This window comes from Podarcis filfolensis (assembly GCF_964270895.1).
Source record: "Podarcis filfolensis genome assembly, chromosome: 8".
Taxonomy (NCBI): Eukaryota; Metazoa; Chordata; class Lepidosauria; order Squamata; family Lacertidae; genus Podarcis; species Podarcis filfolensis.
Window position 1 is genome coordinate 10,853,926 of NC_139611.1, and position 22,889 is coordinate 10,876,814.

The window sequence follows — 22,889 nt, forward strand, 5'->3', positions numbered from 1 at the left end:
GGCCTTAGAAAAAGGGGGACATCTGGGCTGGTGCAGAACTACAACTCCCATCTCTACAATGGGCAATGCTAGTGGCCAGGGCTGGATGGAGCTGGAGTCTAGCAACACCCAGAAGTCTGCCATCCCGGAACTAGATTGTCACTTGCCTTCACTGCCCCTAGCTGCCTCCATCACAATCTTGCTTTGTTTTAGAAGAGGGAAAGGGATTGTGTGGCCCTCAAGACATTGCTGGGCTCCAGATGACGTTGGATTCGAACTCACATCCTTCCTGACCATTGACCATGCTGGCTAGTGATTGCTGACGTGCCAACAACAACAACAATTGATTATTTGTACCCCACCCATCTGGCTGGGCTTCCCCAGCTACTCTGGGCGGCTTCCAACAAAGATTAAAAATACATTAAAATATCACAAATTAAAAACCTCCCTGAACAGGGCTGCCTTCAGATGTCTTCTAAATGTCAGGTAGTTGTTTATCTCTTTGACATCTGATGGGAGGGCGTCCCACGGGGCGGGCGCCACCACCGAGAAGGCCCTCTGCCTGGTTCCCTGTAGCTTTGCTTTTCGCAGTGAGGGAACCGCCAGAAGGCCCTCGGCACTGGACCTCAGCATCCAGGCTGAATGATGGGGGTGGAGACGCTCCTTCAGGGATACTGGGCCGAGGCCGTTTAGGGCTTTAAAGGTCAGCACCAACACTTTGAATTGTGCTCGGAAACGTACTGGGAGCCAATGTAGGTCTTTCAAGACCAGTGTTATATGGTCTTGGCGGCCTCTCCCAGTCACCAGTCTAGCTGCCGCATTCTGGATTAGTTGTAGTTTCCGGGTCACCTTCAAAGGTAGCCCCACGTAGAGCACATTGCAGTAGTCCAAGCAGACAACATTTGAAGGCTACAGGTTTCCCATCACTTAAGTAGATCATCACTTGCATTCAGTGCCTCTGGCTACCTCCAATCAGCCTCCTTTTAATGCAGGGACAGGGACCCTGTAGCTGTTCTTGGACTCAGCCTCCCACCATCAGCCCTGACCACTAGGCATGCTGGCCGGGGCTGGTGGGAGGCAAAGTGTTTCCAGCATCTGAAGGATCACCACTTTCCCAGCCCTGCTTTAGAGAAGATCTTGCCCCAGTGTTCTTCCCTGATGACAAGATCCAGAAACTTGTTTCCCCTCTCCTGTTTGTTTCTTTTAATCAACAGCTGCAAGCTGAGATATTTTAGGAGATGCAAAGAGGTTGAGGGAACGTTCTTTCACATGTGGTGGACTTGTAAAAGGGTTAAAGAGTATTGGGAAATGATCCATAATGAATTGGAAAAAAATGTTTTAAAGTACCGTATTTTTCGTGCTATAGGGCGCACCAGCCCATAGGGCGCACCTAGGTGTTTTTTTGGGGGGGGGATAAAGAAAAAAAATTATTTCCCCCCCCCCCAGGTGCGGGGCTGGGGTGGGGGAAGCCTGAGCTTCCCCTGACCCCAGCCCCCAGAACTGGCTGCTATCTGCAAGCCTGGGGAGCCCGGCGGGAACTCCTGCGGGCTCCCAAGGCTTGCTGATAGCTTCCTGAAGCCTGGAGAGTGAGAGGGGTTGGTGCGCACCGACCCCTTTCGCTCTCCAGGCTTCAGTGAAAGCCTGCATTCGCCCCATAGGACGCACACACATTTCCCCTTCATTTTTGGAGGGGGAAAGGTGCGTCCTATAGGGCGAAAAATATGGTACTTTCCCCCCAAAAACCAGAGTCCTTTTTCTTGGGGATACATTCAGACTGAAATTCCCAGGTGTCAAAAATGTTATTTATGTATGCCACTACTGCAGCCCATGTTTCGTCAGCCCCAAAATGGAAAACGAGCGAGGTCCCAACCAAAGAAGAATGGCAACTTAAGCTGACAGAATATGCACAGCTTGCAGACTTAACATATAGAATAAGAAAACAAGAACATACGTTTAGATAAGATTGGAAAACGTGTATTGAATATATGGGAAATAATTCTGTACAGCTGAAAACGTTGGCAGCATTAAGTTTACTTCAGTGTAAATAAGTTTTGATGGATGTAATAATGGTTTAGTTTTTGTAAAATATACAGGGATTTATGATATGCAAAATGAACCATGGAAAGAGAAGAAGTCATTAATCTTTTAAGGATGCTTAAATGAGTATTCTAAATTGTAAAACAGAAAATTTAATGAAAAATTATACAAAAAAAAAGGAGAGATATTTTAGGACAGTGGTTGCCAAACTTGGGTCTCCAGCTGGTTTTGGACTACAACTCCCATCATCCCTAAATCAGTCCCCAAAGCAGCTTGAGAGCCACGTTTGGGAAACACTGTTTTAGGATCTGAACAGCACAATCCCTGGAAAGGAAGAGTTAGGTGGGAGATGGGAATTGGACCTTGTCTCCAGATTCAGGTTTTACCCCCTTCAGCACATGATGGGTCCGTGAATCGTGCCCACACACCTCCTTTCCCCCCCAGAGAGATTGACGGCTACATCTTCGTGGAGCTGGACGTGGGCTCTGAAAGGAACGTGGACGAGGACCAGATCCGCCAGGTGCTTTTCTCGGTCATCGAGAGCGGCTCCATCGCCTCCTACGTCACCTCCACGTGGGGATTCCAGTTCCGCCGCTTGGGAGCAGGTGAACCAGACTGGAACCTATATGTGGGTTAGGATGGGGTGGAGTTTATTGTGGAAATGGGCACCCCCCCCCCGTCCCATTCACCATTAACTGTCCGTTTGCTTTCAGCCCAAACCCCGCCTCCCCCCATTACAATGGAGCCCCCAGGTGAGTGTGGCGTCAGAGGGGTGCAATGGGACCTGGAGGCTTCTGTTCTGGGGGCAGAATAGGGTCGGGGAGCCCCTTTCTCGCCAGGCACCACCCCTCTCAGTTCAAGGGAAGGTGGGTCAACCCGGGGTCCCCAGGTGTTGGACTACAATTCCCAGCACCCTCAGCCAGCATAGGCGATTGTCAGGGCTGATGGCTGGCCAAGAACAAATGGGGACCCCTAGTTGAAGTGCACTGGTCTGTGTGGTTGGGGGAGAAATTCACATTCAGGTCACTTTGGAAGGGAGATCTCTTCAAATTCACACTTCGTGAAACACAAACTGAAACATAGCCATCCTTGCAAGCTGGCACTTGTGCAAATTTCAGGACACCGTTTTCCAAACAAGCGATGTGTGCAAAAAAGCACATATTGTGCGGGGGGTGGGAGCGTGAAATACAGGCGAAATAGCATGCCCTCCAAATGCATTACACTAGAGAAAATCCCTTGTGGAACGGTGTCAGAAACACTATTCCAAAAATGAGTTTGCCGAGAGAAGTTTGCACTAAAGTGCTGATTGGTTTTCACGAGTGTTGTTTCTCCCTTGCTGCCGGCCAAAATTGCAAATTGCTGTGGAAATGAGGAGAAACTGATTTTTAAAAAATAAATAAATCTTCAATTAAAGAGAACCATAAAACAAATATAAAACAGATCAGAAAAAAGCAGCTATCGTAGCAACAGTCAAAATACAAAAATGCAGTAGATCTAAAACTTTAAATCCTGAAACTGATTTTAAGATAGGAAAGAAGAGAAACTGGGTTGAAATGGACAAATTTACCCATCCCTAATGATCATCCCCCCTAGGAACTGTCACCCCCCCCTTTGGCTCCTCTCTGCAGCACCTCCTTGGAATCCCATATGGAAGAAAACATCCGAGATTGTTCTTGCAGCTGCAGGGCTCACGTTTCACCATCTGTGAGGTCTGGCCAGAGTGATCTTTGCAGATTGTAAGAGGGAGGTTTCAGAGCAACCCTGTGCTCTCCACACAGAGAGAGCACACGCTTCTCTTGCTCAGCTATATATTAGGAGAGGCCGCCTCCGTAGCGACACATTTCCACCACGGCTGTGCTAGTGGTGCTTCTGAGTGCTGGTCGCTCGAAACTGCCGGAGGGAGGAGCTGCTACTGCACTCTCAAGTCCTGTTTTGCGGTTTCCCATAATCTCATTTCATCCCACTTTTAATTTGCACACCATTTGCAAGGTGGTTTGCAGGCTTGGGGAATCAGCAAAGATTGCATACCTTCTGACAACCTGCTCCAATACCAAAAACATGTCATAATAAAAACAGAACTTCAAAAATAAACGATTTGCATCAAATAAAGTGATATTCAACAATCCATTAGAATATACAGCGGTACCTCGGTTCTCGAACGTTGACCCGTTTCGGAACCTGAACGCCGAAAACCCGCAAGTAAATTCTTCCTCTGCATGTTGTTCCATTTTCTCAATTGAATTTGCAGATAGCTCTGTTTGCACCTCGGTTTTCGAACTTTTCGGAACTCGGAATGGTTTTCCAGAACGGATTACGTTCGAGAACTGAGGTACCACTGTAATAGCACACTGTAAAATTAAATATCAGCAAATAATAATGAAGCAGAAAATCGTTCTTAGCAATTGCAATAGATAATATCTAAACTATAATCAACAAAAAATAACAGCAAGTCACAGGGCATAAAATAGCACAATACAAATCGAGAAACAAAGACACACAAAATTATTTTTCAGAAATATATACCTGAACTCCATTTTTCCCTAGCTGCTTCTGCTGTTCCTAAAGTCATGGTCTGGGATATGCTCCCAGGACTGGAGGAGGCGGGTTGAGGCAGGTGGCAAAAGCCATTGCCTGGTGGCCAGCACAAAGTCTGTCTCATCTGGCATCTGTTTGGACACTTGGGGGACGGGATGCAGGACTTGATGGGCAGGACCTCATTCAGCACGCTCGTCTTATACGCTTGTTGTTGTTGTTTAGTCGTGTCCGACTCTTCGTGACCCCCTGGACCAGAGCACGCCAGGCACTCCTGTCTTCCACTGCCTCCCGCAGTTTGGTCAAACTCAGGCTGGTAGCTTCGAGAACACTGTCCAACCATCTCGTCCTCTGTCGTCCCCGTCTCCTTGTGCCCTCCATCTTTCCCAACATCAGGGTCTTTTCTAGGGAGTCTTCTCTTCTCATGAGGTGGCCAGAGTATTGGAGCCTCGGCTTCAGGATCTGTCCTTCTATTGAGCACTCAGGGCTGATTTCCTTCAGAATGGAGAGGTTTGATCTTCTTGCAGTCCATGGGACTCTCAAGAGTCTCCTCCAACACCATAATTCAAAAGCATCAATTCTTCGGCGATCAGCCTTCATTATGGTCCAGCTCTCACTTCCATACATCACTCCTGGGAAAACCATAGCTTTAACTATACGCTTAGGTTCAGCTAAACGAACTCCCTATTGCGTCTCCTGAACACACTGCCAGTAAAGTTGCAGCGGGCAACCCTGGATCTCTAGTGGGAGAAAAACATCTCTGAGCTGTGCATGGACCGGCAGAGCTGTCTTCCTCACCTGCCTGTTGCACAGCCCTTTTCGAGGGGTGGGGTGGCCTCCAGGTCCCTTTGCGCTCGCCTGCTTGTGTTGTGCCGTGTGTTTCTCTGCCAGTGTGAGTGATGGACATCCCTGGTCCCTCCCTCGGGATCTGTGAATCATGCCCAAAGGAACACATGCCTCTCCCTCCAGCTGGGCTGTGGCACGCAAGGGCAGGGACTGGCATGTTGCTTCCTGATGCCCGTGCTGCCGGGCAGTGTGCAGTGCCTGGTTTGCAGCAGCGTGGCGTGGTTGGGAAAGGGCCACAGCTCAGCTCTGTATTTTTCTACTCTGTGACTGGCAGCAATGGCTCTGTTGGGGACTGAGCCTGGAGCCTTCTGCATGCTGAGCCCCACCACTGAGTATTTCCCCAAGAGAAGTGTGGAGTGTGGTGGAGTCTCCTTCTTTGGAGGTCTTTAAGCAGAGGCTTGACAACCATATGTCAGGAGTGCTCTGATGGTGTTTCCTGCTTGGCAGGGGGTTGGACTCGATGGCCCTTGTGGTCTCTTCCAACTCTATGATTCTATCATTCTATGAGAAGTCTGGGGGGAACTTCAGAGTGCCCCACTGCCTCCTTCCTTGACCTCCTGTGCTGGGATGATGGAGAGTCTGTTTGTATTGATGCCGATCTGTGAAGTAACTATCAAAAAAGCAGGAAGGCTGCTTGGATGTCGGGGAGTTTGTGTGGCTGGCTCTTGGTTTGCTTGGCTTGTGCTAGTAGCCCCCTAACTGTGTGCTGTGGGTTTTGGTGTGTGCCAAAGGTGGGGTTCTGCTTTCTGGGTGGGTGGGGGTGGAACACAGCTTTGAATAGGGCAGGTTTGCTTGCCTGGGGGGTGCTGGGGTTCATTCCCAGCATGATGAATTGCCCCTCCCCACCAAGGCTGGGTGAAGCCTTTCCCAGGAATGGTAGTCTAGCCCCCTGCAATGGAGGAGTCACAGCTAATAGACCCCGCAAGGTCATCCAGCCCAACCTGCTACAATTCAGGAATTACAGGGGGCAACACAGTTAATTCCAAAGCCAAGCTAGACTCTGTTAGGTTATTTAGGGTATCCTCAGAGACCATGGGAAGGTTCGAATTCATCGGCGCGAACCCTCACTCAGCTGCTGTGGGGATAAAGGAAGCAGCCAGGAGGGATGGGATGGGATGAGGGGGTAGAATTCAGCTATTGCAAAATTCAGCGGTCAGGTTGCGCACCAGAACAAGACGGTTTGAGCACATTACACCGATCCTGGTCCGAGTGCACTGGCTACCGATTAGTATCTGGGCCCAATTCAAAGTGCTCGTTTCCACCTATAAAGCCTTAAATGGCTCAGGACTGCAATACCTCAAGAACCGCCTCTTTCCATATTAACCTACCCAGACCCTGAGATCATTTTCTGAGGCCCTCCTTCATGTACCTCCTTGAGAGGTTCAGAGGGGCCTTCTCTGCAGTGGCTCCCTGTCTGTGGAATGCTCTCCCCAGGGAAGTTCGCCTTGCACCTTCATTACACACCTTTAGGCACCAGGCAAAAACGTTCCTTTTTAACCAGGCCCTTCATTGATCTGTTTGACATCCTATACCCTTTTAAAATGTTGCTCTTTTGGGGGGAGGGGTTGTTATTGTGTTGTTGTTTTTATTCTGATTATATGTGATTTTTTTCTGTGAACTGCCCTCAGACCTCCAGGTATAGGGCAGTATATAAATTCAATAAATAATAATAATAGAGAGAAAAGCAGTCACTCTTGTCACCATTGTCAGCCCTTAAAGTGAGTGAGAGAGGGGAAGATTGCGCCCGTAGCTGCAAGAGACCCGTGGGAGGGGGCGGGTGACAACAGACTAGTGCAATTTAAAGTGTGGCAAATTTGCACTGTGAGCTGGATTGCGGTTTTGGTGGAGTCGCTCCTTTCCTTGAAAGGAGGGCTCCAGAGTGCAGCCGGCTTCTCCCCGCTACACCCCCAACCTTTCTCCGCAAGAGTGGTCCTGATGCCCCCCTTCTGCTTCCAGTGACGCCCGTGGTTCGCGCTTGCACGGCCGATGAGTTCAGGTGCCGGAGCGGCGAGTGCATCTCCAAAGAGTTCCTCTGCGACAGCCGATCGGACTGCCGGGACATGTCGGACGAGGTGGACTGCGGTGAGCCTGGCTGTGGGCTGGGGGTGATGGTGCGACGGCGCAATAACACTCCCCCCCCCCGGTGCCGTTGTGCCTGCCCTCACCTAAATATAGCGCACCCACCTCACAGAACACCAATTCCACAAATTCCTACAAACTACCCCAGATTAGGGACGCGGGTGGCGCTGTGGGTTAAACGACAGAGCCTAGGACTTGCCGATCAGATGGTCGGCAGTTCGAATCCCTGCAACGGAGTGAGCTCCCGTTGCTCGGTCCCTGCTCCTGCCAACCTAGCAGTTCGAAAGCACATCAAAGTGCAAGTAGATAAATAGGTACCGCTCCGGCGGGAAGGTAAACGGTGTTTCCGTGCACTTCTCTGGTTCACCAGAAGCGGCTTAGTCATGCTGGCCACATGACCTGGAAGCTGTATGCCGGCTCCCTTGGTCAATAAAGTGAGATGAGCGCCACAACCCCAGAGTCGGCCACGATTGGACCTAATGGTCAGGAGTCCCTTTACCTTTACCTATCCCAGATTATCTTGTGGGGGGCTTGTGTGAGGGAAAACTTAATAATTTGGAGTCTCAGGCAGGATTTGATCCAACAAACAAGCGATTTTATTTAACAAAATAAGTTTATGACACAAAGTGGGTAAAACATAGAATACTTTAGATTATAACACTATTTCAATTCAGTTCTTTCTCAGCTGTTGCACAGCTGTTGCCGCTTAATACTTTGGTTCTTAAAGAAGGTGGTGTTTTCTGTCAGTTACACACCCCTTTGACAACCCTACTCTTGAGGTACTCCAAGTAACAGACCCAAGGGGTCTCCACACCCCTCTTAACTGGTTTGGGAGTCTTCTCTTTTTGTAGAAGAATCTCTCCCCTCCTGACTGGAATGAGACCTAAGCAGACTGTATCCTCACAGCGTCTGCTTCTCCTGGCTCAGCCTCAGCCTCCCAGTTAATTCTGGCTTATTACTCTTACAGGACACCATGCACTGTCCTTCACACTAAGCGCAGAGACTCCTTTCTCTAGCTTGTGATATATTCCTCAGAGTGGATGCTTCTACCCAGAACCAACTCTCTCTCTCACTCCCTAGCTCCCTACCTCAAGCCCAACTTACAAACTGTCTTTCAAAATCATGGGTAGGCAAACTAAGGCCCGGGGGCCGGATCCGGCCCAATCGCCTTCTCAATCCGGCCCGTGGACGGTCCGGGAATCAGTGTGTTTTTACATGAGTCGAATGTGTGCTTTTATTTAAAATGCACTTCTGGGTTATTTGTGGGGCCTGCCTGGTGTTTTTACATGAGTCGAATGTGTGCTTTTATTTAAAATGCACCTCTGGGTTATTTGTGGGGCTTGCCTGGTGTTTTTACATGAGTCGAATCTGTGCTTTTATTTAAAATGCACCTCTGGGTTATTTGTGGGGCATAGGACTTCATTCATTTCCCCTCCCCCCAAACATAGTCCGGCCCCCTGCAAGGTCTGAGGGACAGTGGACCGGCCCCCTGCTGAAAAAGTTTGCTGACCCCTGCTCAAAATCCTCTCCTTTCCAACTCCCCCTCCTGGAACCCCGGCCAATCAGAGGCTGCCATTCGTTAACTGTTTGCTGGCAGGAAAAAAGAAAAAGAAAACACTCTGGGACCCAACCTGCCCAGCAAAACAAACTTTTCTATCACAGTTGGCAGTGGGTGGGGGGCACAGAGAATTCACGGCCGGCATCCCTTTCACCCCCACGAATCCGTAATGCCTGCATTGCTGGGGGTTGGACTAGATGACTCTTGGTATCCCTTCCAACTCTATAGCTCCCGAGTGCGGCAGCGATGAGTTCGGCTGTGACAACGGCGAGTGTGTTCTCCTGGAGGATCGCTGCGATGGCCACGCCGACTGTGACGATGCCTCGGACGAGGACGGCTGCGGTGAGGAACGGGAGGCAGGGGGCGGCCTAGGCAGAAGCTGTTGCTGCCCCCTGCCCTATTTGGGAAAAAGAAAAGCTTTTAGCACTTCTTCTTTTATTCTTAATACTTTTTAATCAATTTCACACTGTACATTTGTATTCAAACATTAATCACAATGATCAACATTTAGGATTCCCTGAATCCTTTGTTTCACCCCCTATGGTTTCCATTATCAAACTTTTTCTACTGCATTACATATATTTACTCCATTTTTCTTAAAGTAATCCCTTTTTGACCTTAATTTTTAAAACATTACAAGCGTTGCTCGGATCCTGCCAAAGTTTTTAGTTGTTTACAGTGTTCTTTTAGGTAAATTGTAAATGTTTTCCATTCCTTATTAAAGTTTCTATCTTCCTGGTTTCTGATGTTTAAATGAGTATTTTAAATTGTAAAACAGAAAATTTAATAAAAAATTTATATACACAGAGAGAGAGACAGTCAAACCTCGGTTCCCGAATGCCTCCATTATCGTATGTTTGGCTCCCAAATGCCCAAAACCCGGAAGTAAATGTTCCGGTTTTCGAACGATTTTCAGAAGCTGAATGTGCTACTGTTTTGAGTTTCCCTATTGTGTTGAGGCTTCCGCTTTCAGTTTTCGGTTGTCGAACGTTTTGGAAGTCGAACGGTCTTCTGGAATGGATTACGTTCGACAACCGAGGTTTGACTGTATATAAAATAAAGATGAGAATTTGAATTCTCCTTATCCTTTTGACTTACCTGCATCCCCCTCTCTATCAAGCCACAGCGAGTATTAAGCGATTCATCCTAGTCTCCCTTGCGTCGTCCGGGAGAGGCAAGTGCTGAGTTCGAGACCAGAACGCTGGAAGTCTCGGGACGAGGCACTGACTTCCTCCTTTCTCCTCTCTCTGCAGACATTACCACCCCTCGGCCGCCTGTCACCTCCGCACGGCCTGTCACCACTCGGGTGCCCGCTACCACGGCCTCAGTGACCACCCGCCGAGCCCCAGTCACCGCTCCGTCTGGGTTCTTCCCCGCCAAGCCCTCCCTGCCCCCCTTCCCTCGACCTTGCCGGAAGGATGAGGTCGTCTGCTCCAACAAGCAGTGCATCCCCCGGGACTACCTCTGCGACGGGGAGAGGGATTGCAGCGACGGAAGCGACGAGAGCAGATGCGGTGAGCCCCCATTGGCGAGTCACTTGAGGAGCCGGACCGCGGATCCGCCTAGCTCTGTGCTGGCTGCACTGGCTGGCAGCAGCTTTCCAGAGTTTCGTGCAGGGGAACGTTCCCAGCCCCACTTGGAGAATGGAAGCTGGGGCCTTCTGCATGCAAGGCAGATGTCCATGGGGCTTGAAAGCAAATTTTCTAGTCTTTGTGGTGCTGAAAAATGCGTTGATTGATATAGGGAGCAGTCTTGTACAGAGTCAGACCATTTCGCTCTGGCTACACGGACTGGCGGGACGCGGGTGGCGCTGTGGGTTAAACCACAGAGCCTAGGACTTGCCGATCAGAAGGTTGGCGGTTCGGATCCCCGCGACAGGGTGAGCTCCCATTGCTCAGTCCCTGCTTCTGCCAACCTAGCAGTTCGAAAGCACGTCAAAGTGCAAGTAGATAAATAGGTACCGCTCCGGCAGGAAGGTAAATGGTGTTTCCGTGCACTGCTCTGGTTCGTCAGAAGCAGCTTAGTCATGCTGGCCACATGACCCGGAAGCTGTACGCCGGCTCCCTCGGCCAGTAAAGTGAGATGACTGGACCTAATGGTCAGGGGTCCCTTTACCTTTACCTTTTTACACAGACTGGCAGCAGTGGCCCATCAGGCAGGGGTTATTCCCCACCTGGAGATGCTGCCAGGGATTGAACCTGGGGCCTTCTGCATGCCAAGCAGATGTTCTGCTGCTGAGCTACAGCTTACCAGGGCCACAGAGGAATCTAGCATCTGCTTCTGTTTTGTGGGGCAAAGTAGGGCCTTGATTGATCATCGAGTCCTAAAATTGTGATTATAAACTATTTGCTACAATTTTAGCTAACAGATTTAAAAAGACGCTAACTGAGTCAGTCCACAGAGACCAAGCCAGGTTCTTACCAGGCCTACAAATGAAGGACAATAGAAGAAGTGTAATCACCGTATTTTTCTCTCTATAAAACGCACCAGACCACAAGATGCACCTAGTTTTTGGAGGAGGAAAACAAGAAAAAAAATATTCTGAATCTCAGAAGCCAGAACAGCAAGAGGGATAGCTGTGCAGTGAAAGCAGCAATCCCTCTTGCCGTTCTGGCTTCTGGGATAGCTGCGCAGCCTGCATTCGCTCCATAAGATGCACACACATTTCCCCTTACTTTTTAGGAGGGAAAAAGTGAGTCTTATAGAGCAAAAAATACGGTAACTATTTGGATGTGAAAAATGAAAAGCAGGCCATATTCATATTTTTAGATGCGGAGAAAGCCTTTGATGTTATTTCTTTGTCATTTTTGATTAAGGTATTAGAGAAAATGGAAATAGGGAATTCTTTCCTGGCTGGAATTAAAGCGATCTATACTAATCAATCCGCAAATATTTTAATAAATAATATTCTTTCAGACAAATGCCCAATAGAAAAAGGAACAAGACAAGCTGGTCTCCTATCTCCATTGCTGTTTATTATGACATTAGAAATGATAAGTTGGAAAATATATCAGAAAAAATGTCTGGTTTGAAAATATGTAAAAAAAGTTAGATATTTGGGAATCTGGCTAACAGTAAGAAATCTCAACTTATTTTAACATCGATTCCTAGATCTTTAGAGTTAGAAATGACCCCTGAGGTCCATCCCTCTGCAGCTCAAAGAACCCCTGACAGATGGGGAGGGTTTTGTGGGTGATGGCTGGGGACCAGCTTCTGAATTTTCTCTGTCTCCTGGACAGGCACTCCCAGCCCCTGTGAGCCCAACGAGTTCAAGTGCCGGAACGGGCACTGCGCCCTCAAGCTCTGGCGATGCGATGGGGACAACGACTGCACAGACGGCTCGGACGAGCTGAATTGCCGTAAGCGTTTTGGGAGTGCCAGGGGTTTGTCGATTTGCATCCAGGTTTCCGTGTGCCAGGGCTTAACACAAAAACTCCGGGGGGCTCACCACAGCTGAGGCCCTTTGAATTGAATTTAGCTAAGTTCCCCCTGGAGCAGGCCTCTTGGAATTAATGGGGCCTAAAGGGACGCGGGTGGCTCTGTGGGTTAAACCACAGAGCCTAGGACTTGCCGATCAGAAGGTCGGCAGTTTGAATCCCCGCGACGGGGTGAGCTCCCGTTGCTCGGTCCCTGCTCCTGCCAACCTAGCAGTTCGAAAACACATCAAAGTGCAAGTAGATAAATAGGTACTGCTCCGGCAGGAAGGTAAACAGCGTTTCAGTGCACTGCTCTGGTTCACCAGAAGCGGCTTAGTCATGCTGGCCACATGACCCGGAAGCTGTACGCCGGCTCCCTCGGCCAGTAAAGTGAGATGAGCGCCGCAACCCCAGAGTCGGTCACGACTGGACCTAATGGTCAGGGGTCCCTTTACCCTTTATCTTTTAAGTTAGTCATGCCCAATGAACATAAGTGGGTCTACTCTGAGTAGGACTAGCAGCAGAGGGGGCCCATTGGAATTAATGGGGTGAAGTTAGGCGCTTCTGGTAACTTCAACGGGTATATCCCCAGTATTCATAGAATCATAGAATTGTAGGGTTGGGAGGGACCCCTAGTGGTCATTTAGCCCAACCCGCTGGAATGCAAGAATCACTGGCAGATGGCCATTTGGGCTAGCATTGGATAGAACCATTTCTTTGTTTATTTTTTATGTATTACCAACTTTACTAAAAAAAATTAAAACAGTTGCCAAGCATATACATGAAGCTTTGTATGCAGTCATCCACATGGCACCAAAACTTTAAACTACAGGTGCCATTCCAGTCCTTCTAACAATTTTAACTGTTTACAGTAGTCTTTAAGATAAGTTATAAATTCTCCCCATTACTTATTAAATTTTTGGCCTTCCTGGTTTCTGATTCTTCTGGTCATTTTTGCCGTTTCGGCCTAATCCATCAAGTTGATCTGCCATTCTTCTCTGGTCGGGACTTTATATTCTTTGCATCTCTGGGCCAATAACATCCGAGCAGCCATGGTCACGTACATAAATAGTCTTTTCTGCTCCATTGGGAAACAGTTTCAGTAGGTGCCGAGAAGTGTACAGTGGAACCTTGGTTCTCAAACTTAATCCGTTCCGAAAGTCCTTTCCAAAACCAAAGCAAAACCAAGGCACGCTTCCCCATAGAAAGCAATGCAAAACAGATTAATCCGTTCCAGACTTGTAAAAACAACCCCAGAAACAGCCATTTAACATGAATTTTACTATCTAATGAGACCAATGATCCATAAAATGAAAGCAATAAACAATGTACTGCAGTCACACAATAAATCAATCAGTAGCTGAACTGGGTTTCACACAGTCAAAAAAACAAAACAAAAAGAGCCACAAAAACGCAAAATAAATAGCAAAAACAGACAGACCTCCACGTAACACTCAAATTGGAACACTTCCTTCTGGGTTTGCAGTGTTTGGGTTCCAAGTTGTTTGAGGACCAAGGCGTTTGAGAACCAAGGTACCACTGTACAGTGAAGGCACCTGCCTGATGATCAATAGGCGGGGAGTTCTGCAGTGTAGGTGCTGCCACACTAAAGAAATATCAAGCTGGTGAGCCCGTTTCTTCACCCCAGGCTGCTCCGCTAATGCTCTTGTCCTCTCCACAGCTACCAAGGGCCCCGGGGACACCTGCGCTCCAGACCAGTTTGTCTGCGTGTCCACACGCACCTGCATCCCGGCCAGCTACCAGTGCGACGACGAGACGGATTGCGCAGATCGCTCCGACGAGATTGGCTGCAGTGAGTTTGGGGTGGCTGGGGATGGAGAGCAAGATGGAGTGGGAAGAGTTAAGCCCCCCCCCCCCAACAAAGTGGACTTTGAATATGATTTGCGTCCCAAGGCATTGTGCGACCCACAAAGTTCCCAGGAGAACAATAAATGACTCTGACACGGAATATTTGGTTTATGGCTTCAAATAGGCCACAATTTTATTGGTTACAGATGTGAGTGGTTTGGCTTAGGCACTGGGGTGAAGCCAGGTTGTATCTTGACTCCTGCCTGCCTGCAGGGAGTCCATGGAAGGGTAAACCACCGATGGGGGTGCCCTACGTTGTTGTTGTTTAGTCATTTAGTGGTGTCCGACTCTTCTTGACCCCATGGACCAGAGCACGCCAGGCACTCCTGTCTTCCGCTGCCTCCCGCAGTTTGGTCAAACTCATGCTGGTAGCTTCGAGAACAGTCTCCAACCATCTCGTCCTCTGTCGTCCCCTTCTCCTTGCGCCCTCCATCTTTCCCAGCATCAGGGTCTTTTCCAGGGAGTCTTCTCTTCTCATGAGGTGGCCAAAGTATTGGAGCCTCAGCTTCAGGATCTGTCCTTGCAGTGAGCTTCCATACATCACTACTGGGAAAACCATAGCTTTAACTATACGGACCTATATCGATATATCACAATGTCTGAAATAAGGACGGAACTGCGTAGAGGCGGATTCCAAAGTGTCTCACAGCCGAATTGCAAAATTGCAGCTCAGTACAGCAATCAAATACTAGAATCCTTTCAGAGCTTAATGCTACAATCCCAGCCAATATTTTATTGTGTTTATATCCCCCCTCCAAAGAGCTCAAGGTGGTGTTGGTGTGCATGATTCTCATTTAATCCACACTACAACCCTGTGGGGTAAGATTGACTTAAGAGGCAGTGTCTGTTCCCCTAGGGCACCCAGTGAGCTTTGTGGTCAAGTGGGGATTTGAACCCTGGTCTCCCAGGCCCTAGTCCGTCATGCTGACCATTAGGCTACTGCTGGGTAGGCATTTCCACTTACGGATTTCATGGTTGAGGTGGAAGGAGAGCACGAGAGAGATGATCCCCCCCTTTCTTTTGCGATTCCTGCCTTGCAAGAAGCTGGACTAGATGATACTTTGGTCCCCTTCTAACTCTATAATTCTTCTCCCTGTCTAGCCCCTCCCCAGGTGATCACGCCCCCTGAGGAATCCATCCAGGCCGCCCCCGGAGAGACGGTCCGCTTCACCTGTGTGGCTGTGGGCGTCCCCACCCCCATCATCACCTGGAGGCTAAACTGGGGCCACATCCCCACCAGTCGCAGGTAAGCCGCGGGTGGCCCAGGTGTGTCTGGTCTCCATCCCCCCACCTTTTTCTTCCACCACCTGGGCTTGGGGATGCTGACTCTGCCCTTTACGACCACAGGGTGTCCATCACCAGCAAGAACGGGCGGGGGACACTGGTTATCGAAGACGTCAAAGAGGCCGACCAGGGAGCTTACACCTGCGAGGCCATCAACGCCCGCGGGATGGTTTTTGGCATCCCGGATGGAGTGTTGAGCCTCACACCTGGACGAGGTAAGCCAGAGGGGCGGGAAAGGCGGGGTGGGGACCGTTTGGGCAGGCGCTGATCTATCCATCTAATTAGCATATCTGTTGAAGTATTTCTTTAAACAGCACGTAGTTCTTTGTGTTTGTGTGTGTTTTAAAAAATATTTATTTGGTTTTTCAGATTAAAATTTTACAATCACATATCCAACAAATAACATAAAAACAAGAGTCCAAGGAATCTCCTGGACTTTTCTCCTCCCCTTTGTGGGTCCTATTGTTAATCATTTCCTCTTGCATCTTTTATGATAATCCAAACCTTTTACATCTCCATTGTGTCCAAAATTCACCATTAAACTACAAGTGTTGTTCCAATCCTACTAACGATTCTAGCTGTTTAGAATGGTTTTTAAGATAGATTATAAAATTTCCTGTTCCTTATTACAATTTTGGTCTTCCTGATTTCTGATTCCTCCGGTTATTTTGGCTATTTCGGCATAATCCATCAATTTAATCTGCCATTCTTCTCTGGTTGGGATTTATACACAGCAGGTAGTTAACCTGTGGCTTTAAAAGAGGACTGGAGAAATTCACAGAGGAGAGGGCTCTGCTCTGCTTACAGATTTGGGCGCAGCACTGCTTCTGAATCTCAGGTGCCGGAAACCGCAGGCGTTGCTCTCACACTCGGGTCCTGTGTGAACAGGAGACTGGGTCATTGGCCTGATCCAGCAAACTCTTAATGTTCTTGTGAAAGGCTTACACTCTCAGAAATTCTTGATATCGATGCTGCTGGCTGCCAGAACCTCCGTCACGAGACTCTTAATCTCAAGGTTGTGGGTTTGAGCCCCGCAAATGTTTCCTGCATTGCAGGGGATTAGATTAGATTACCTTTGAGGCCCCTTCCAAGCATACAGTTTTATGAAATACCATAAAATTATATAGCAGTGGAAATGATAATTTTATGATTGGCACTCTCTAAACACTCCTTTTTCTGGTTATTTGGTTATAGCTTTTGATAGAATATAGGTAATTGAACAAACCTTGTTGCATTACATTCTTCATTAAATTATCTTTCCGTTGATATATAATTTTATGGTATTACTCCAAAAGAAAGTGGTGTTATGAGCCATCAAACCTCGGAAATACACTTTCCCCAAAAGGTTTCCGCAATTTTGGCCACTAGTGTACATGCAACAAACACAGACACACAGGACTCCCTCTTGACAGAACATTTTCCTACTGGCCTTTAATACCGTCCCAACCAAATTTTATGTCTCTCCTGCATATACTGTGCCTCTGTATTGATTTGTTTGATTTACATCAGTGAAATCTTTTTTTAAAAACCTGCTGGCATGTCCATCCATCACCTTGGATCCCTGACAGCCTCCTCTTTCGCCCCCCACCCCAGGACCTTGCCCAGAAGGACACTTCCACAACGAAGAGACCTCCCAGTGTTTCCCCTGCTTTTGTTTTGGCATCACCAAATCTTGCCGTGGCACTAGCCGGCACCGCAACCAGATCCGCCTTCGCTTCGACACACCCGACAACTTCAAAGGTAAGTGGGTTGGGGGTGTTATAAGAAAAAACTGCTCCTTTTTCCTTATGGGGTATCCAAGAGCCCGGATAGAGTCCTTAAGTGGGTTCCCTATCGGTAGGAGAAAATAACAGAGGCCAACCAGAGAATATTGAGAAGCAAAGCAGCTAGTAAGCCTGATCTTTATTCAGCTGTTGCAACAGGGTCCCCACTCACCACATGCAGGAGGCAGGAGGAACCCAGAACAATGGCGTGCAAGCCCTTATATAGACTTTTGAAACTGCCCACCCTGTAGCACAAGATCACCCCCCAAAACATCATGCATACATCACAGAAGGGGGTTGTCTACAGCAGAAATACATCACAAGAGGCAGTCTCCAGCAGAAATCCTGTTTGCCAGGTTATCTGTTATTGGTCACTGATTGCTTTACCTGAGCAGCCTGGCCTTACGTTTGCAATGGTAAATACTTTTAATTCCTGAATCCAGTTCACAGGTAGCACTTTGACGTGCTTTCGAATTGCTAGGTTGGCAGGAGCAGGGACCGAGCAACGGGAGCTCACCCTCTGGCAGGGATTCAAACCCCCGACCTTTTGATCGGCAAGCCCTAGGCTCTGTGGTTTAACCCACAGCGCCACCCGCGTCCCACTTGGGACTTTAGAATTCTTATAACAGGGGAAGGGGGGGAGGAGGGCTTTGGGTTTTGAGGTGGTCTTCCACTAAGTTTTCCTTGGAGAATACCCGGAGGCATTAATGGGCCTCTGAAGAGCCCTGCTGGATTGGGCCCCAGAGGGCCCAATTTGCCCAGTGTCCTGGCCTCACATAGGCCAACCAGGTGCCCTGTGACAGGCCCCTGCCATTGTTGTAAACAAAATCAATCTGCCCTTTTTCCCTTATGGGTATCTAAGAGCCCATATAGAGTCCTTACATAGTTTCCCTATTGGTAGCAGTAAATAACAGAAGCCAACCAGAGAATATTGAGAAGCAAAGCAGCTAGTAAGCCTGATCTTTATTCAACTGTTGCAACAGGGTCCTCCCCTCACACAGAAGGGGTGTAGCTCAAGACCACCACCCCAGATACATCATACCTACATCACAAAGGGCGGTCTACAGCAGAAATCTGAGTGCTTTGTTTACCTCCTGTCTGCCAGGTTACCTGTTTAATGGTCACTTGATTGGATTGCCTGGGAAGCCTGGCCAGTCTTTTGTAATGATAAATACTTAGTTCCTGAGCCAGGTCACAGGTTTATACCCTATTCATATCTTAAATGTGCCATTAAGACAGGATTTGTGAAGGAAAAGGCAATGGGGAGGCTTTTCCATTTTCCTTTGACCTTGCAGAGAAAACGTTTGGTCAGTTTGGGAATCAAAATGGTTTCAGGTCAGTCTTCCTGTGCTGATCTGTTATGAACATTTATGAACATTTAATATATATTGAAGACCTTAACATTCTTATCACACCATTCCCGTGTCACTTTCCCCAGGGGTGAATGTGACGACCCCCTCTCAGCCCGGAACGCCGCCCCTCTCCTCGACCCAGCTGCAGATTGACCCCGGATTGCAGGAGTTCCAGCTGGTCGATCTCTCCCGCCGTTTCCTGGTACACGACTCTTTCTGGATGCTCCCCGGGCAGTTCCTGGGGAACAAGGTGAGGGAAGCGAGTTCGAGTCCTCATGGCACTGAATGATAGGCCAGTTTTAAGAACAGGATTAGCTGCCTTTTCTTTTATTTTTTTGTATTTGTTGTTGTTGTTTTATTTTGACAAAGAAATAATCATACATAAATAAGAATAAAAATGTGCACCTCACCCCCAAGACCATTCCATTGTAACTACCCAGCCTCCCAAAATTTCAACACCTCTTGCGATGGTTTGACCCCTTTCCGTTTTAACAGTACAAATTCTACAAACACCTTCCACATCTCCTCGAAATCATTTCACCTGCCTATTCCCCATCTTACCTTAATGGCACTTGTCAATTTATCATTAATAGCTACAGCCCACACCTCTTTATACCGTTCTTCCACTTTATATTCCACCAGATGTCAAAGAGAAAAACAGCTACCAGACTTTTAGAAGACCTTTGAAGGCAGCCCTGTTTAGGGAAGCTTTTAATGTTTGACGGACTATTTCATATTAATATTTTGTTGGAAGCCGCCCAGAGTGGCTGGGGAAACCCAGACAGATGGGCAGGGTAATATTGTATTCTGCTTGCTCCTTCCACTTCCTAGCTATCATAATTTGTGCAGCTGTCATTTGTGAGCAAGTCCTTCATAGCCTATGAACCCCATCGTAAATTGATCATAATCCTGTTTCTGGACTTTCGGCCAACTTTAACCTTAGCTGCCTTTTCTCAAGTCGGAAAAATGACCCTTCTCACACTGACTGTCAGCAGTGGCCCTTCAGGGTTTCAGAAAAGGGAGCATTCCCAACCCCTAGCTGAAGATGCTTCCAGGCATTGAACCTGGGGCCTTCTGCATGCCAAGCAGGTGTCCTGCCAAGCTGCACCCCTTTTTGATAACAGCAGTGCTGGGGCGGGGTGGAAGCAAGGAGGAGGCTAGGAAGGTACGATGGGTTTCTGCAGAGAGTGGGAATAATAATATTAAAATAGTAAAATTTTATTTATATCCCGCCCTCCCCAGCTGAAGCCGGGCTCAGAGCAGCTAACAACAGTAAAGGTAAAAGGGTAGTGATGAACCATAATCTGCAGATTAGGAATGTAAGGAGAGCGTGCTGGATCCGACCACTGGCCCATCCAATCCGTCCTCCTTTGCTCACCGTGGCCGAACAATTGCCTGTGGGAAACCAGCAAGTAGCTTCATGGGATGTCCTCGAGTTCTAGCCTCGCTCTTTCTTTCTTTTTACAATTTTCATTAAATTTCCTGTTTTACAATTTAAAATACTTGCTTAAACATTCCTAAAATATCAATGACTACCTTTCTTCTCTTTCCATGGTTCATTTTGCCTTTTCATAAATCCCTTATTCCATAGGTTTTTGTATATTTTTTAAAATATTTTTTTCTATTAGGAATTACAACATAAGTTTATCAATAAAACATATCATCCTCATTTCCCCACCCTCCCAATCCCCCCCAGACTTCCCTCAGCTCCTCCCCCTGGTTTTTCCTTACTTATAGTTCTCTGCATATTATAAAATTGTAAAAATCCTTAACCTATTTGTCTATATGTTATTAATAATAAATTTGTGAATGTTTATTCAAAACCTGCCAAGGAGTCCAGTTCATTTTGTTGTTTCTTTAAATACTTTGTAAAAGGTTCTCTTCTTTAAAGTCACAGTTGTCCTTATCACATAGTTTATATGTCAGTTTCGCTAATTCCGCATAGTCCATCAGATTCTCCTGCCATAGTTCTTTAGTCGGGGTTTCTTCAGTCTTCCAACCTTGTGCTATTAAGACTCTTGCCGCCGTTGCCACATACATGAAGATATTCTTACATTTCCTTGGCAGGTCTTTCCCTAAAATCCCTAACAAAAATGCTTCAGGTTTTTTAACAAATGTTAATTGGAACGTTTTCTTCAGATAAGTTTTTGTATCCATTCTTCCTTTGCTGAGACTTCTATTCTTTCCCATTTTGGCGCGAGTAACATTCTTGCTGCTGTGTAAGCATACATGAATCAAGTTCTATACGATTTAGGTAGTTCTGTCCCTATGATTATGGCTCCCTCCTTTCAGGGTTACACTTTCTCTCCCTCCGCAACCCTGCAGTCATCCAAGGAAGGTTCCCAGCTCACATTTCTGCTGAATGGGCACATGGATTTATGGGGGTGGGTTGGAGGGCCAGGGTCTACATTTGGGTTGCCCCCTCCTGACCTCCCCTCCCTCTCTGCTCTGCCTGCAGGTGGACTCCTATGGAGGTTTCCTGCGCTTCAAGGTGCGCTACGGCCTGGCCAGGGGCCAATCGGAGCCTGTGCAGAAACCCAACGTCGTGATTGTGGGGAACGGGCAGAAGCTGATCTACCGTGTGCAGGTGCCCACCCAGCCCTCGCTGGTGAACCAGCGCCAGGTCCAGTTCACCGAGGTGAGTGCGGCTGGAACGGGGAGGGCTTGTTCCGTCCTGCTGAGGCTGAACGCTCCTCTCAACACCCCTGCGAAGTAGGCTGGGTTGGGAGGGGGGATTTGAATCCAGATCTTCCCTGCCCCTCAGAGGCAAATACTCAAAACTGCCATGCCACATTGAACTTTAAGGTGACTCAAACAAGTGAGCCAAGCTGGGTTGGGTGGGTAGAAGCAACATTACCCTTATTTATTTTATACTTTTATTGGTTTTTTTCTTTCGTATAGACATCATTTTTTATTGATTTTCTCAGGTTTTGCAAGTTTGCTTCTTTGTTTTTCTTTCAATTTTGAGTTCTCACCTTTATTTCCATGTTGTTTTTATTCCCACCTTATACCTACCGCTTTAGATGATGGTACTTCATTCCGCTGCTTGTAATTCATAATTCAGTTTTCATTTGACCCTAGCTGTTCTTCAAATACAGTAGACCCTCAGGTTACGTTACTCTCGAGTAACGTAAACTTTGGGTTGCAAAACCAGAAGTATCCAGAAGCGGTACCTCTGGATGTGGATTTTTCAGGATGCAGACGGACCCCCTGGAATAAATTAAATTTGTATCCAGATGGTCCACTGTACTCCAAAAAGGGTCTCACCTCAAGCTTCCCATATAGATTTTTATAATGTGAAGTGGTATGTGTTGGGTTTTTGTAATAGCTTATTTCTTTAAAACAGTGGCAGTCACAAGATTTGTGGCCTTCTTCGCAAGCGCTCTTGGGGCAGCCAATGCAATAAGGGGATTTCTCTTGCACCTTTTGCTTAGCCATTTCTTCACCTGCCGGGTGTTCCCCTCTGCAGGAACACTGGGAGAAGGAGTCGGGAGCCTCCGTCAGCCGCGAGGAACTGCTGCTCACCCTCCAGAACCTGGAGGCGGTTATGATCCAGACCGTCTATGACAACCGGATGGCCAGTGTGGGGCTGAGCGACATCGTTATGGACACAACCACCACGGAGGTCACCGGCTTGGGCCTGGCGCATGGTGTGGAGGAATGCAGGTGTGCCAGCGATGGGGGCAGCTGCTGACATCCAGGGTGGTTCTGGGCAGGGAAGTTGGGGGGCTCGAGCCAGCCTGCTGCGACCCTGCTCCTGTGGGTTGTGTCCAAATTAGTCCTGCTCAGAGGAGGCCAATAATAATAATAATAATAATAATAATTTATTTCTACCCAGCCCATCTGGCTGGGTTTCCCCAGCCACTCTGGGTGGCTCCCAACAGAATACATGGTACCTCGGGTTACAGATGCTTCAGGTTACAGATGCTTCAGGTTACAGGCTTCGCTAACCCAGAAATAGTACCTCGGGTTAAGAACTTTGCTTCAGGATGAGAACAGAAATCGTGCTCTGGTAGTGTGGCGGCAGCGGGAGGCCGCATTAGCTAAAGTGGTGCTTCAGGTTAAGAACAGTTTCAGGTTAAGAACGGACCTCCGGAACGAATTAAGTATTTAACCCGAGGTACCACTGTATTAGGTAAAGGGACCCCTGACTGTTAGATCCAGTCGTGGACAA

General features: G+C 47.9%; 1 protein-coding gene across 19 annotated transcripts in view; it reads left to right on the top strand.

The window, feature by feature from the left end:
* HSPG2 (heparan sulfate proteoglycan 2) overlaps positions 1–22,889 on the top strand; it is a 209,775-nt gene that overhangs the window by 69,549 nt on the left and 117,337 nt on the right. For 13 of the 19 annotated variants that reach the window (XM_083629123.1, XM_083629139.1, XM_083629134.1 and 10 more), the window contains 13 exons: positions 2,461–2,621; positions 2,730–2,768; positions 7,351–7,476; positions 9,260–9,373; positions 10,285–10,545; positions 12,271–12,390; positions 14,129–14,260; positions 15,418–15,562; positions 15,664–15,815; positions 17,194–17,340; positions 18,802–18,965; positions 21,174–21,353; positions 22,185–22,381. In XM_083629123.1, the coding sequence (XP_083485249.1) occupies positions 2,461–2,621; positions 2,730–2,768; positions 7,351–7,476; positions 9,260–9,373; positions 10,285–10,545; positions 12,271–12,390; positions 14,129–14,260; positions 15,418–15,562; positions 15,664–15,815; positions 17,194–17,340; positions 18,802–18,965; positions 21,174–21,353; positions 22,185–22,381 (1,938 nt within the window). The remainder of the gene's footprint in view (positions 1–2,460; positions 2,622–2,729; positions 2,769–7,350; positions 7,477–9,259; positions 9,374–10,284; positions 10,546–12,270; positions 12,391–14,128; positions 14,261–15,417; positions 15,563–15,663; positions 15,816–17,193; positions 17,341–18,801; positions 18,966–21,173; positions 21,354–22,184; positions 22,382–22,889) is intronic. The other 6 variants (XM_083629125.1, XM_083629129.1, XM_083629131.1 and 3 more) reach the window with 1 other exon arrangement.